Consider the following 16,868-nt stretch of genomic DNA (forward strand, 5'->3'; position numbering starts at 1 on the left):
TTAGGAAAATCTTACACCATTTGGCAGACAGTGGACTGGAGTCGTGACCAATATGATAATGAGAAATTGCCGCAAGTTGTACTTTAACAAAGAGTGGTTAAGAAATCAAGCACCAGAGGAAGGGGAACTGTGAAGGGGTTTAGGCCTTGCCGCTCCGCCCACAAGGAGAACAGTTTCCACTTGCTGCGGTAAACTTTCCTGGTGGATGGTTTATGAGCCGCCACCAGGATGGCCTTAACTGGGGACAAAATACCGGGAGTCCTGATCAGGAGTGGAACTGGAGCAGCCAAGCTGTCAGCTTCAGGTTGTCCAGATTCGGGGTTGATAAGTGGGATGGATGAGATATCAGATCTGGAATGGGATCTAGAATCCAAGGAGGATTCACTGAGTGAGACCTTAGAAAAGGGAACCAGATCTGTCTAGGCCAAAATGGGGCAATGGGAATCATTCTGCACCCCAACCGAGAGGCTTTCTGAAGAACTTGGAGCACCAGAGGCAAGGGGGGGTAAGCATAAAGAAGACCAGGTGGCCAAGCATGCACCAGAGCGTCTCCTGGGGCATCTCCGGGAGGAGGTATTAGAGTGAAAAAACTGTCGCACTTGGTGTTTGAGGGAGATGCAAAAAGATCGCAACAAGGAGTTCCCCACCGTGCGAAGATGCGTTCGTAAGGGGTGAGAATGGTGCGACTGAGTTTGTCCGCAAGGATGTTGGACCGACCCGGAATATGCGTTGCTATGAGAAAGCGGTTGGTGGAGATTGCCCATTCCCACACTCTCATGGCTTCTCGACAAAGAGGGTAAGACCTGGTTCCTCCTTGCTTGTTGATATACCAGACAGGCATGTTGTCCGATTGAATCGCAATTGTTCCCAAGGGAAGAAAGGCCTGAAGTGCTAGCAACGCTAACAGCACTGCTCTCATCTCTAGAACGTTGATATGCAGTAAGGTCTCTGAATCGTTCCACGTGCCTTGGACTGTCTGGCCTGCAAAATGCCCCCCCACCCGAGGCGGGAGGCGTCAGTGGTCACTGTGGCGAGAGGGGGAGAAGCACAAAAGGGGTGGCCTCTGTGGAGATCTGGAGAGTGTAGCCACCACAGGAGGGACCGCTTGCAAGCCTTGCTGATTGCAATGGGATGATTCATAGGAAGAGCAAGATACGACCACTGAACTAGGAGTGTCCATTGAAGGATGCGCATATTGAACCTGGCGAGAGGAAGCAGCGCCGTCGCTGCCGCCATGGACCCTAGGGCCCTCAGGACCAACTCCGCTGGAACTGAGCTGGAGTGGAGAATGGCCCGCACCTGGAGCTGCAGATTCTGAATTCTGTCCACAGTGAGGAAGGCTCTTAATCGCCTTGTGTCTAACCTGGCACCTATAAAATCTAAACTGTGTGGGTGCTAGGTTGGATTCTTCTGTATTTATTGTGATGCCCAGACGGGGAGCAAGATGGAGAAAGGAGTCTCGCGCCAGTAACAGATGCCTTGTTGGGGCGGTGAGAAGCCAGTCGTCCAGGTAAGGAAAGACCTGCACCCGCTGAAGCCTCAGGTGGGCCGCTACCACTGCTAATACTTTGGTGAGACCAAAGGGAAGGACCCGGAATTGGTAGTGACTGGCTCCCAGCCGGAAGCGGAGAAACCTCCTGGAGCGCCTGTCCATTAGAATATGGTAGTACACATCCTTGAGGTCTATGGAGCACATCCAATAATTTTCTCCCAGAAGGGGGAGAATAGACTGCAACGTAACCATTTGGAATTTCTTTGGGAACTGCCAGGTTCAAGAGTGAAAGGTCTAAAATTGGTCTTAGATCCCCCGTCTTTTTTGGCACTAAAAAGAACCTGGAGTAGAACCCTGATCCGATCTGGTATGGGGGGACGGGCTGGATGGCTCTTTCTTTAGCAGATGGCCAATTTCTGCCAAAGCGGCCTCCCACTGACCAGGTGGAACGTCTGGGAGGGACTTCAATTTTGGCATGACACGAAATGGGATACGGTATCCTCTGGATATGATTTGGAGGACCCAGTGGTCTGATGTTATGGACTCCCATGCCAGTAGGTGCTCTGAAAAACGTCCCGACTGCCTCCAGAGTGGAGCAGCCGGGCAACAAGGACTGGTTGTCCGGAGCAGGCTGGGATTGCTGCGACTTCCAGAACCACATCATCTTCTGGCCCTTTTGGTTCCTAGAATAGGGCCTCTGGGGCACAGAGAAGCGGATTCTGACGGAAGACAGCGTCTTCCCGTCCTTTTCGCTCTGGGTCAAGGTATCATGAACAGTTTTGCCAAAGAGGGCAGAACCATCGAAGGGGGCGTTCGCAAATGACTCCTTGAAGGGCTCCGTGAAATCGCAATGACTGAGCCAGGCCTGATGTCTGGTAACTAGGCCTGCCCCTGTGGCTCTAGCGGCACCTTCCGTAGCATGGGACAGTAACCGCATAGAGGTATTAGTGACAGACCTGAGAGTGGCCATACAGGTGGAGTGCAACACTTTCTCCTCCTCCGACATGGTCTCTGGGGGGGATGCAGCGTATTCTTTGATAAGATCGCACTGCATCCTAATCACATGTGCCAGGTAGTTCAGCGCCCTTACTGAGAAGGTCGCTGAACTAAACATCCGCTTCCCCAAGCTGTCCATCATCCGAGACTCCTTGCTCGGGGGATGGACTGAGGGACTCTCCTGAGCAAGTTCCCTCTTGGTGGCAGCCGCCATCAACATGGCATCTACCAGGGGCCCCTTACTCCAATGGGCACGGTCAGCCGAGGGACTAAGTATACGGTCGGGCCTTTTTGGGATTGGCTCCACTGTGTCCGGTTCCTTCCACGCCCTGGTGGTAATGAGGTCCACCAGGGGGTCGGCAGGAGGGGACACCCAAGAGGTAGACTGGCCCACTTCAAATGCCTCCAAGAACACTGACTCGTCTGAGGAAGACTTGGGGGCCGACCACCCCCCCCTTATGCGGAGCATTTCCATGATGTCTCCAAATGAGACATCCTCAGGGGGTGATCTTGGGGAGCCTTCCCCTTCCTCCAAGTCAGTGTCTTCTGCGAGAGACTCGGGGGGGGGGGGGGGGAGTCTGTGCCTCACATATGCGGGGGCATCCTCCGGGGGGCTGTCAGAGGACTCCTCGCAAACAGTGACTTGTTCCAAAGGAACAACTTGGGGCAAAGGAGCGAGCTGTCCCAATGGCCGGATGGTGGAAGCCCGGCCCAGTGCAGATGGAGCACAGGACGGAGTCGAAGTGCCAGGGGTCCGGAAACCCTCAACAGGGCCCTCTCCACTACATCAAAAGCAGAGGGGGAGCCAACCTCGACCAAAGGATCCGACAATCTGCTCCCCCTGGGATCAGAGGAGTGGATCTGAGCCGGCGCCGAAGCGCTCTGATCCGAGGGGACAGTGCGCTCAGACACAGACTGCGCCGAAGGAGCACTGATCCCCCCAGATCCGAAGCTCGGATCCAGGCTGAGAGATCGGATCCAAAGCACTCTAGGGCAGGGTCGGATCCGAAGTACCGAGTACTATCGGCGCCGACCCACCCCCGGCTCAAGCTGCTTGGCTCCAACTGCTCCGAACCCGGGTAGCGGGTCTGAGAAGGAGCTATAGGTTTAAAGAAAGGGGTTGAGCTCCCCCCCCAGAGGGGGGGGGGAAGCAAGAGCACTCCCATCTGCATCTGGGCCTGGATGAACCTTATCATCCGGTCCAAATCAGCGTCCGATAAACTATAAGTCGATCGACGAGGCTACAGAGGTAGGCCTTGAATGCCTCCTGGATAGCCTCGACGGAGATCGGGTCTCCTCCTCAGGTCCCGGTGAAAAGCACACGGGTGACCGGAGCAGAGGAGGGGGAGAACCAGCAGACAAGGAGGCCGGAGAAGCCCGCTTGGCAGGCGGGGCCGAAACAGAGGTCTCGGCCCGCCGCTTATGGTGCTTCTCCCTCCGGTCCTTCTTTCTAGCTTCCCTCTCCTCTGAACCACTACAGGGAGGTAGAGTCCCAGGAGGAGGAGGGGGAGCCGGAGAGGAGGGAACCGTAGACATGGTACCCCCCGAAGGAGTGGAAGTCGGAGCAGAGTCCGGGGGCAAAAGTCCCGCCAGGACCAGCTTAGACCTCCGCTCCTTCAATGCCCTGGGGTTGAACCCTGCACAAATGGAACATCCAGAAGTGAGGTGTTCAACCCCAAGGCATCGAACGCACCTGGCCATCAGCAGGGGAAAGCTTATGGCCACACTCGGGAGCACTTCGAAAAAATAGCCTTAGGTTGTTCTGACATCCTAAGCCTAGCTTTACTTGAACTAAAGTAAAAAAGTAAAAGTAAACTAGTCACACAACACAGGCCCAAACACACTACGCTACCAGCGAGGGGAGGGAAAAAGAATAAAACTAAATAGCTTTAACTACAAAAAGGGGAACCTAACCTTTCACACAACTGTTAAAAAATTTAAATTTTAGCACTAGAGAATCTTAATAAAATCACTTAGCTGTAGAGCTCAAACTAGATCTGAGGTCATGTAGGGAGAGCAGGGCATTATAGGTGAGGGGAGGAGCTGAGAGCTTGGATCCATAGCTGGAAAACCATGCCGGTTCGGATCCGATATCGGATCCATAACCCACAGGTTGCAGACAAATGAATCTCTGACTTCAGATGTTATGTTCTGAGAGAATAGATGTAAAATATAAAAAGAATATAGTAATTCATTGCAAAAAAGGAAAGATTTATTTTGTCACTTCATATAATGTACTTTGATGACATAGCGGTTATAAAATTATTGGTCCTCTGACTAAAGGAACATAAAATAATGTATGGCATTCTCCTTTGATTTCATTTAAGAGGGGTCGTAATTTAAAAGATATGCTAGTTCATTCAAGTTTCTTTACAGAGTATTAATATGAGTTATGAAATTACAAGGGTAGGTACTTGGGCATGTGGAAATTCAGTTTGTCCATATGTAAATATTTTGATAGTTAATGGTATAAGCAACAAACCAGTAACAGTATACTTTTAATGCAGTGGGCATCATTTATGCTCTCAAAATGTCCATGCAATTTGTTTTATATTGGAGAGCAAAAGGTCTTTTAAGGTTAGACTAACAGATAAATAAAATTAGAAAGCCCTGTAGTTTCCCACTTTAATGAAATGCATGGAGGCCTTATGTGGATTTAAAAGGCTGTATTTTAGAACAGGTAACAGCAACAAATGCAATTTGATTAAAAAATAGTCTAAAGAAGCAGTCTTCATTTTAATGTATAACACTAACTCCTGGTAGACTAACCCAGGAATGTAATTGGAAATTTTTATTGTAAAGTGCTAATAGAATTAACCAATTGTTTTATTGGTAGATTTATAATTGATGTATCTTTATAAGAGATGTTTTTTCTGTTTGTATCATCTCCTGGAAGGCTTTTATGCAGAGGCGCTAGACAGGTTTTTTGTGCTTTTATTAAAGGATATATTACTGGTTTTGTCATTTGGAATAATTTTTATCTACATTTGTGGTTTAGGAAATCTTTCCTTGTTCCCTCTCCCACAGGAACATGACTAGCTCCCCTTGCCCACACAGGCAACCATAAAGCCACAGAAGATTTGCTTAATCCCCCAATCCATAGTGGATGTAGGTACTGGGTCTGGGGTAGAGTTGTCTGATGTACAACTAATGGCCACAGCAGAGTCACCCAACTGAACTGACTTACATGCTCGCCTGTTTGGTTGGAGAACCAACCATGGGATTAACTGCTCCAGGATAAGCCTGAAAATTGTGCCACTTTCCCAGGGGAAAATGAGCAGAAAAAAACTAGTCTTCAAAAGTAACTTCACGGACAAACCTTTTCCAGACAAAAGCACCAACTTTCCAGTCCACAGTCCCATAAAGAAAACAATCTCCACAGAGCGATCCAGTTAAAGAGCACTCCCATTTAAAATTAGTTACAGCCCATTAAAGCCATCTAGTTTTAAGCTAACTTTCCTGCATAGAAAAGTACAGATTTAATGAAGCCAGTGCCCCCTCCCCCAGAACTTCACAAGCCAACCAATCCTCAAAAGCCTCAGGAGCATACTCTTCAGCAGTACAACTCTGAAGGGCTCTTTCCAAACTCTCAGCTCAGCTAAAGCTGCCCAACAGTTTGGGAGCATGGAGCCCTGAAGCTTTGGAAGCTGGGCAGTTATAGCCCTGGCAGGATATAACCAAGTTTACTGCAATAGTGACATTTACCATAAACCTATACTTCCATAAATTCAGTGTCCAAGACAAGTTTCCAGTTAAAGGATGGTACTGGGGCATTTAGTTGTCACTCTAAATTTCACCATTTAGAACTACAGCATCCAGCTACCACACTTCAGCCAAACAACCTGCATACTGCAGTTACAAGCCAGAGTGCAATATATTTTCTGCAGGCTTAAAGCAGTTGCGCAAGCTGTACTTGCCAACTGTAGGTGCTGGTATTCACAGCAGCAGGCTTTTCTAACAGCATACAACCAGCTTCAAAGCTCTGGCGCCATCCCACACCTACAGTGTCTGCTGTATGACCAGCCCCTTTGAGATAAATGTTCAGTTTCAGGACTTCCCAGATGAGCAAGCTCTATGGGCAAAATAAAGTATTACATCCCAACTGTATACAGAAATAGGGCAATAGGAATGCATAGACATGGGTTGCTTACCCTAGCCGAGCAGAGAGAAAGGGTCCAAGAGATCCTGGAAAATTACCCTAGCAAAACCAGTTCTGGACTGGAAGAGGAATCCAGTTTGTAATTTAAAAAAAAAATACAGAACTATACTGGTGCATGCAAAGATACTTCAAGTCCACTCCTTTCCAGTATGTAATTCTAGAAGTAAAGGGTCCTTGGTATTGCCTAGAACAGATACCAGGGTAGCGACAGAAAGCAATAGCGGAGGATGACCATCGTGAAATAGTTGACAGCCATTCATTTCTTATGCTGGGACCAAGGACAGCCTACTTACTGTCAAGATAGTACCAGAAATGCCTAGGCACATCTAGAATAGGCAGAATACTCTGGTTCTGAAGATCAGAATACTGGGAGATGAAGTCCCGATTCAAAGTGAACCCAAAACTTAAGCATAAAACTTGTTCCTCTACAGGAGGCTGTTGGCTCATGGAGCTTGCATCTCAACATGTTCTTGCAGAAGCCAGCAGTTAAGTACAGTTGAACCCTGAATTAACCCCTTTACACTGGCTCAGGCTAACATTTCAGTAGAAATGAAAGACCCCAAGGTGACACTTCTAGTTGGCCTCCCAGAATCCATGGGCAGACATGCTGAAATAGCCTCTAGATAGATGAGGCTCAGAGGAAAATGGGGGTAGTAACATACTTAATCAATGCATAATCTGAACAAGCCCCTCGCCTCATTAGCTAGAGAACACTTTTCCACTCACCAGTAAGAATTCCTAAAATAGGCTTAAGTCTTAGTATCTATTGCTGCACTCAGGAAAGAGGCGCCAAAAAGTGAATCATCCAGTTAGCTGCAGTTTGAGACTTGGGCGAATCGGCTCCCTTACCTTGTGCTATTAGACCCAATCTGTAAGGAACATAGTGTTAACAGCCAACATTTCCTGAACCCTCGGAAAGTACATTTATGCAAAATCTTACCACAGCAGTAGAGTTTCAATCTCCTGCTTATGGCAACCAGATATTGCAAGTATATAAAATCTTGATCAGAACTGAATTGCCCCATAACAGTCCATAGGACAAAGGAGTCCCATGTACATCCAAAAGTAAAGAATGCAAAAGAAAACTTGGAAAACCCACACCAAGGGAATCAAATCAGAACAAAAGGGGATACAGAAGAGAAAGCTCAATGTGGAAGGTTGAGAACAAGCCTTCAAACCCACATAAAATGGCTTCAGCAAAACCCGCTCTGGCCCATATCCAACTTGCAATGCTTAGTAAAGGTATGCACTGAAAAAACAAGTATCACCAAGTACCAGTTTCAAGGATGGAACTTGTCCAACCCCTTAAAGGCACCAGGAGCTCCAACAAAAGTAGATTTGCCATGTAAAGATCAGGAGAAAATGTTTACTAACAGCCAAAGCCCACATCTTAAGTGCTGATAAGACTTAAAAATGGCCCTAGTTTTATCCAAATAGTACCAGAGCAGTCTGTGCAAATCCAAGGTATGCAGGACCATCTCACTAGCAGATTAAGCTCAAAAGGAGCCAGTCAACTGAAACAAAAAAAAATTAGGGTCAAGGAGAAATGTGTTTCCCATCAAGACCCAATACATAGAATGCATTTTGAGAGCAATCAGTTTGAGGGAGTCAAATGGCTGAAAATGGGCCTTCACAGAATAGGCCAGATTGGAGCAAATCAATAGGACTAGAGGGACCCCCCTCCCAATGAAAAAAGGGTCATGGCCCTAGACCATCTTTTCCTGTAAAAAATAAGCATGTAGTAAGAAAAGTGTCTGAAAAGGATCAAAACATATCACCCACAGTGTCAGGTGAACAGTGAAGCGAGGATGGAGAAGAGACCCCTTTTATCCAGTGCAAGGGGTTACAAAGGAGGAAAAGAGAATATAGCCCCTTCCAAGGAAAAGGGAGAGTCTTCATGCCAGACAGCATGATGCTAAAGAGGAAGCGGCCAGTTCAAAGGGGAAGCAAAGATCTTAATACCCTATGGACATTAAATTTCCAACATGTCGCTGAAGCATACATTCCAGAGCCTGTGTTTGGGACCTGCTAGAGTGCCACTAGATTGTACTCTAAAAGGAGTGCATCCTGCCTGAAACCTTCCAAGTATGAGCAGCTATCCTGCAGAGGCAAGATTTCATCCTTCCCTACTTGACTCCCTACAGTGTGTACACCTTCAAGGAGCCTGGAAAGAACACTGGGTAAAGACTGAAGGGCAAGAATCAGAACCCTCATCTCTGTAGATATTGTTTGACTAACATTGGGGATACCAGAGACCCTGAACTTTCAGATGACCAAAAGCCACCCCAACCCCATGTCTGGCATTGGCAGAACAGCCCTTGAGAAGGGACTGGAGGCTGAGGGCTGGCCAGGGTTGAGGAAAACTGAATCCACCTCCCCAATTCCTTTAGACTGGAAAGGAGATTCACTGGAATCTACAGGGTGACAATGCCGCGAAGTACTACTGAAGCGTCTTCTGCCAAGAGGAAGCACTGGAATACAGGCCATGCATCGGGCCTGAGGAAACTCTGGCTGGCATAGCAGTCAGAGGAAGAAACTGAGTAGGCAGTCAATGACTTTGTAGGTGGAAAAGGTGCCAACACTGGCACTGCCAGAATCCTGCAATCCCAGATAAAAAGTGATCCGGAGGGGGAGTCAGGACAGACTTCTGTTTACTATCAGAGATCTTTTAACAGGCAACTGCAAGAAGCCACCTTAACAGGTAGTCTAGGGTAGGAACATCTAAATACCTTGGAGACTGCAGAAAGCAATCAGAACTAGATATTGTGACTATGCTTTAAGCAGTAGAGGCACCAAAGGGCAAAGCAGATTAAAGCTTCCAGAAAACAGTGAATGGAGATTGGTCCGCATGCCTCGGACCAAAGGACACCACAAAAGCCTAGGGTAACCGGAGGAAGAAAAAAAGGTTTGGAGTGTAAGCATATGAAAAAGGTGAACTAGGAGAGACCCAGAATAGGTCTAAGTGTTCCCCTTTCAAGGAACCAGGACATCCTGGAATAACCCTTTCCCACTTGAAATGTTGAATGGCTTCTTGGTTCATCAGCAACCCCAGAAGGTCTGGGAAAATTAGGAGCACTGGATCTTGCAAAGTGTCAGGACTTTTACATGCCAGAAACAGCTTTTACAGGAAGAGGCAAGTCTAAGCTTTTGAGAAACCATGTTACCTTGGCAGAGGACAATGTTAGGCCTGGCAAGTCAGAAAGGCCCAGTAAATTTTAGATTTGAAACCCTCATTTAGGACTTTTGACATGTGGGAGAACTCTGCAAAGTTGTACAAAGAAAAATACTAAAATGCCATGGACTAAACTAGACAAAGCACCAAGCAAAAGCAGATAACACTGAGTAAGGCGAAAACCCAACTAGGAAAGATTTAAACGGGTGTCTGCACAATCTTGCACCTTTAAGGCACGTTTAAACCAAACTCAGTCAAAACTCAAAATAGTCGTTCTGAAACCCTCCCCTGTACAGCCACAGGACATAAAATACTAGACTCAGTTTTGAAGGACAAATGCATCTCACACACGATACTGCAGCTCTGAACACATCCTCCCATCCAAAAAGTTAATCCATACTCAAACGCAACTCCGTTCGGGGTACCTTTTTTCCCATCCAAAGATCCAACACCTTGTACTAATGGAAAGGCAGCTCTAAATGCTTTAGGACATGCACCGATTCCCTCATCTACTGTATAGGATTAATGGGATGAGGATGGCCAATCTAACCAAATGGGATAGGTCTGAGCACAAGGAAAATTGCCTAGGCTTAAAATTGCCTGAAGGGCAGGAAAGGAATGCTAGCCTGCTTTTATGTGGACTTAAGATTGTAAATTGTTACAGGCAGCAGCAAAATTACCTCCAAGGTTAACAGAAAAAGGTACAGAATTTAACATTCCCTTGCATTAAAAATCATGGTGGATCCTGGCAATATAAAAAACTGAAGGTTGTGAAGATTAGATTTACTCAGAATACTGGGCCTGAAATTCCGTTTGATAAAGCCCTGCCAGTTTACTTCCTCTGATCATTTCAAACTACATGAAATTATGGAAGGCTGTGTACTAGAATTGAATTTTAGCCAAACTAAAGAAAATTTAGTGTCTTCAGGTGAACACAACCTTTTCTCAAAAGAAATGTCCCTTTTCAAAAAGGTCTCTTCAGAAGATCTGGTAGTATCCCCTAGTCAAAATCCGTGTCTCAAAGTGGTTCTCCTACATCTTGTCCAGACAGGATTATCTAAAACAGTGATGGGAAACTGTTTGGGATCAGCATTAGGAAATGCTGATAATCCCCCTCCCTAAAAAATTCTGTACATAATCATTTACTTCAAACACAGTCCCAATCGTGTAATTAACTATGTATTATAAAATAAAGAAAAATAACTTAACAATAGTTAAAATACGCCCACTGCCAACTGGGCTTTATGTAGTGCGCACCAAAACATTACCCTACTTTTAACAGTAATTGTGAATTGAACTGAACACTGCATTTTACTTCAAATGACTATTGCAGACCAACAGATAAATGCAGGGTAACATTTCTTGCATTTTAGTTTTAGCAACTCTGGTGTTTAATGCTGGTGTCACCCAAAATGTCACAGAGTGTCAAAATGTCACCGAGTGTCACCTTTAACATGCATATCATAAGCTTGCAATCACCACCCATTCCTTTAACTGCAGTTTGTCCTAGATTCTAAAAGAACTTTGCTTACCAGTTTGTGGTGGCCAAAAGACACCAGAGGGAGTAGTCCAAGGAACAAATCAGTGCAATAGAAGTGTGGGAGCCAACCAGAGCTTTTGAAGCTGAGCAGTTGCTCCATCTTGGGTAAGGCAGCCTACACAGCTTACAGGTAAACCAGCTGTGGGGATTGTTTGCCACCAAACACCATGAAATGAACATGCACTTATTTACCAAGTCCAATTTAAGTGGTAAAAAACACTGAAAGGTTCCCCTCACCAAAGAACAGTGCTAATCTGGAGAGTTGCACAGGCACTTTGAGGGGCTGAAGACAGTACTGTACCAGACTTATTAAAGGGACCAAGTCTACAGAAATATGTCTACAGGATTTCAGAATACAATCACCCAATTTCCATCAGTAACAGTACATACAATTTGTGCAGAATGGAATAAATCTCAGATTTGAAAGTTGCATTGAAGACCTAATTAGCACTTTAAATGCACAAGTAAAACCTGCATGGTGGGCAATTAGACTGCATGAAATCCATGCATCCCATGTTTACTGTGCACAGTACCAATTTCAGATCTGCAAGATTATATATAGCACTACTGATAGTTCTGCAGTCATCTGAAGGTGGCAATTGTCTAGAAGAGTGCTAGTACACAAAAATGAGTGAAGACTTGCCATTTAAAGCAACCAGTGTTAAATGCAGTAAGCAAGAGACTTCCTACAAACTATCAAATGCAACATTTAAGTGCAGTTCAAAGCATGACCTGTTTCAACTCGCGATCCAAACATGCACCTAGCAGTTAAAGTTATTCTGACATTTCAAAAACTTTAAAAGCTGCAGCTACTTAGTCAGAATTTCCAAATAGTCTTCAGATAATTTAAAAACAAGTTTATGAAAGTATGTGATTCTACATGAACCTCAGAAGCAGCTGGACTGCAATCAGAATTAATGCACTTGAAATCAAGCTGCAGAAGGTGGAGAAACCAACAGGCAGCATAGAAAATCTCAGAACTTTCCTAAACTGAGTGTTCTTGGCTATAGGCTTCAAAGTCAACCGTTTTGTATAACCATCTCTTACCTTTGACTACACACAGGGCAACACTGAAGTGGCAGGCTGGGTGACTCCAGCTCAAATTCACATCTTATACTAGAGTATTAAGAAAGTACCTGCTAAAATCTATATAATTTAGCTAAAATGATACCCACGCAACCTTACTGACTCCACAGACCCTTACAGACTGCACTTACACCTGCAAATTTTTTAATGTGAACGAGAATTAATGCCTCCCTACACAATGCAAGTTAGAGATTGAATCTGATACAGAAGAGACCGCTCAGACAAACTAGCTCAGCAGATACAGACTAGCAGGAGACATACACCACAAGGTGCATCAATACAGACAGGTTTCCCATTTCTCTGCTCCTGAATCAAGAGAAAGCACATGAAAGGTGGGGCTTCAACTGCAGTCAATTCTAGCCTCAAATGTACTGTGCTAATATCTGAACTCAACCCATTGCAAAGTGTTACATGCCCAGACATTATGCCAATATGCAATGCCTCCTCAGTCTAAACACAGGATGTAGCTATACAGATTTTAAATGTCAAACTACTCCATATCAAGAGCATCTATAAATGCCAACTATCAAAAGCATAGCAGGTACAGTGGGTTTAAGCCAGACGCACTGCAAAGCCTCCAAGCCACCAACTCTTCAGTGGGATCCAGAGAACAGGCTATACCAAGGCAGAAAAACAGCATTTATACTACTGACACTGCAATACTTTATTGTAGAGTCCTTTAGATGAGGAAGGTGGGTGAATTATACAACTTAATAGGGAATGCTGTCCCAGCTTGCATTTCCCCCAACCCTACCTCAAACCCCCCCCCCCATGAGGGGACTACAGGTGTAGAGAGGCTAAGCAATCAAGATGTAAACTCATTTACACACCTAATACCCCAAACACTGACTCCAAATTTGGAACAAAGGACAAGTTTGCAGCTGGTAACTACACCCATAAAGAAAAAAATCAAAGTGCTCTAAAAAAAGCACTCTGCAAAGTGCAAGGAGGTATCTTGACAAGCTGCTGCACCAAGGAAACTAAACAGTCTAGGCCAACTAGAAAAACACCCACCATGTAGCCATCCAGATATAAACTGCAGAGCAGACGAGAGTAGAGACCACCAGTAATGGCACATTCCCTATAACCCTGGTAATGTTGATCATACTGGGGTAAGAAACTGGCAGTAATCAACCATTCATTTTCAATTAGACAGGAAACCCAGACATTACCACTCAAACTACAGATTGCAACCCAAAAGCAGTCATTCCAATCCAGTTAGGCTATTACAAGTTTAAGCTCCAGTCTTGTTAAGGTGGTTGGCTTGCTTGGTAAATTTGTTTCCTGAAAGCTTGAGTTATAGCCACAGAGCTCAGGTTTGAATTAGTAAGGATTAAGAGTCAAACTTTCAGCTCTTAAAATACAGCTGCTGTTGCTTCAAGACCCAAACTTCTCTACACAATTGACTTGCGAATTTCAGACCATTAATGCAGCTCAGTTTCATACCATTAAAGCTAATTATTCCCTACCCGCATAACTTGGGTTTTCCACAAACTCAGTGCAACTGAAAACTATTTTGAATTGTAACAGATGAAATTGCCAGCCAGTAGAATACCTACTCACCAAATTCAACTAGAGTTCCATTTACATTGACAAAAGCTACAGCATGGAAGTTCTTTCCTTCTGCAACCTGTGAAGAAAGGAAAATCTGTTAAATCTAAGCTCAGAATGTACAACCAAGCCTCAATAATTGAGGCACAGCCTTCTTAGCAGATAGGCTAACTGAACAGGTACTGAATTTTGTTCAATTACCTTTTAAAAGCATTTTAAGTATGTCAAAATGTTAATACTCGATTCAAAGACAGTTGTAACAACCCAGACAATACTTACTCTACATTGACCTTCATCTGCAACAGCATCATGAATCCGACGAATGTCCTACAGAAAAAAAAAAATTTAATTAGTAAAGAATTTAAAAAAGTCCCCCCCCCCCCCCCAGACACCAACATTGGTAGAAGAGAGAAGACAGTGCAACATTACTATAAAGCAGTATGTCTGAAAAGCGACTCCATATAACCCAAGCCATCCTGACAAAAGTTTCCACTTACAGTAAAGTGCAACAAAAGCAAATGTGCTATGCAAAAATCCATGGGTATACTGAAAACTTCATAGCACCACCATGTAGACCTCAAGGCCACTCGACTTTAGATATACAAAACACCAGAGCAGATATGGAACCCAGTTCCAATAAATCTGACCTCTAGCTATCTTTTGAACATCAGGGGCACCAGACACTGACAGTCCTCCCTCAAATGTCTTTGTAGTTTAGGTACTGCTTCCTTTCCATGATCAGATCCAATTCAAAATACTAAATGCACAAGGAAGGAGTGTCCTTAAACCAACTGGTTACACTACAACCACCCAGTACCAGTATAGTACACCCCAAATTACGATAAATAGGAAATTCAATTTACTCAAAATGACATTTCACCCCAAATGAGACTTGAGTGAGATTCAGCAATGCATCTTTCATCTCCTGACTGTAGATACATTCATAAAAAAGTTGTCCTAATAAAATTAGATTTTGAAAGTACTATGAAAACTGGACCCAACATGATAGTGCAGAAGAATATATTGGTAAGGACCTATGAACACTTAAACCTTCAGTTACTCATATGGAGATTTAGAGTGAAGCCATGCACTTATTAAATCCATCTTTAAGGGAAAGAAAACCCCAGAGTTATATAGACCCATTATTTTGTGAAAAAAATCGGAAAAGCTGGACCTGAAACTCAGCATGCAGCTGAATGCAGAGTCAACATGTTCTATATGAAAGCCTACATATATAAAAAATATATCAGCTTTAGCCTTTGATAGGCTCACACAATTCAAACTAGAATGTTTAAAATTGACAACTGCATGGCATACAAATAGGACAAGTGCATAGCAATTGGACAAAATTCTGTGTCAAGGTGTCCCAGACAGCTCCATCCTAGGCCCATATTTCAGGGTGGAGCTTTCATATGTTATGTGCAGTTTGCATGCAGATTACTTACAATGGGTAAATTGATTTGTATGACTAAGTTGGCCATGCCGATATCAAAAATCTAAGCGAAAGACTTGGAAGACCCTCTTTCAAGGCAAATGTTTAATACATCACATTAAGAACCCAAGTCCAATTGCACACAGACTACAGTATAAACATGGGGAAGTTATGCACTCGTCCCATCTGTGCTGTCCATTTTCATTCCTCTTCCACAAATTGGTTTGGATCAGGTGTCTGATCTGACCATCGCTTGTAAAAAGCTTGTGGCAATCCAGACTAGCTTTTCCCTTACCCACAATGCATCACCCCATTACCTCAGATGGGGTTTTGCAAGCACCAAGACGTACTTAGAATTTACACAAGTGGACACTAGTCAGAGAAGGGGCAGTGCCACTTCTGGAGCTGATAAAGGCATAGATGCAACTGAATTGTTATATCCTCTCAGCTGAAAAGGTTGGGGCTGATGGGAAGGTAGTTGGGGAGGAATGAAAAAAAATGAGGTAATGTTATGGTAGAGTACACAGATGTCCATTTTCATTCCATCGACTGATTTGTCCCCAGCTATTTAGTACCCTGGGTGGATTAGAGGAATATTGGCACCAGAGCCAAAAGATGCTATACCTCTTTTGGCAAAGAAACCTCAGCAAGTTTTGGATCCTCTGCTCTGGAGGACCTCTTCAATGAGGCAACCGCTTTTGTATTTGGATGACTGCTTGAACCCTAATTGGGTGGTACAGCAGGGGTTTTTAGAAGTTGGAGAAAGGGAAACTGGAATTGTATATACTTTGGGTGCAGTCCTCTGCACCCAAGTATAGGACAAACTATACCCAATTACCTCGGGGGGGGGTCAAATCGGGCCTCTTCAGAAGCACTGCAAGGGTTTGTCAAAGATGGATTCTCTGAACCCATGATACTGCAGGTCTTTGCCACAAGGGCTGCATCTACTATTTCCCTCTGGCTGAAGGAAGACCCTCAAGTTGCCTGAAAGATCATTGTGATTTCTTGAATCACATTTTTCCACCTCAGATTCCTAGAAAAGCATCTTTAGGAGTGAAAAAGATGGCAGAAATTATTCTTTCCATCCTTCTCACACCTGGACAATGCATCTCATCTTGGGCCAAAAAGAGGTGCAGTCAAAGCAGCACTGACCAATGTAGACTTCAAAGGCTCTGCGAAGTTGAAGTGCTTCCAGTTGTCTGGGATTAACTTTAATCGGCTAGTTCCTTCCTGGTGGCCATCACTATGACCTTGGCAACAGGGGCACCCTTGTACCAGAACCAGGTTTTCTGGAGAACACATAATTGAGCTCATACCAAAGCCTGAAAATTGGGCTAGGCTCCTTCCACAGACTAAATGAATGAGCTTTTCAGCAGGCGAAACAACCCAGGACAGACTGGCTGGTACCAACAGCTTCAATAAGCAAAGGATTCCTCTAAG

General features: G+C 44.8%; 1 protein-coding gene across 1 annotated transcript in view; it reads right to left on the bottom strand.

Annotated features, from left to right (window-relative positions):
• The window catches only part of UCHL1 (ubiquitin C-terminal hydrolase L1), a 294,833-nt gene that overhangs the window by 247,697 nt on the left and 30,268 nt on the right, over window positions 1-16,868 (bottom strand). The window contains exons 6-7 of the mRNA XM_044061468.1: window positions 14,276-14,323; window positions 14,009-14,075 (exon numbers count right to left, since the gene is read on the bottom strand). Of these exons, the coding sequence (XP_043917403.1) occupies window positions 14,009-14,075; window positions 14,276-14,323 (115 nt within the window). The remainder of the gene's footprint in view (window positions 1-14,008; window positions 14,076-14,275; window positions 14,324-16,868) is intronic.

This window comes from Protopterus annectens, chromosome 2.part0 (assembly GCF_019279795.1).
Source record: "Protopterus annectens isolate FY-2018-M chromosome 2.part0, PAN1.0, whole genome shotgun sequence".
Classification (NCBI taxonomy): domain Eukaryota; kingdom Metazoa; phylum Chordata; order Ceratodontiformes; family Protopteridae; genus Protopterus; species Protopterus annectens.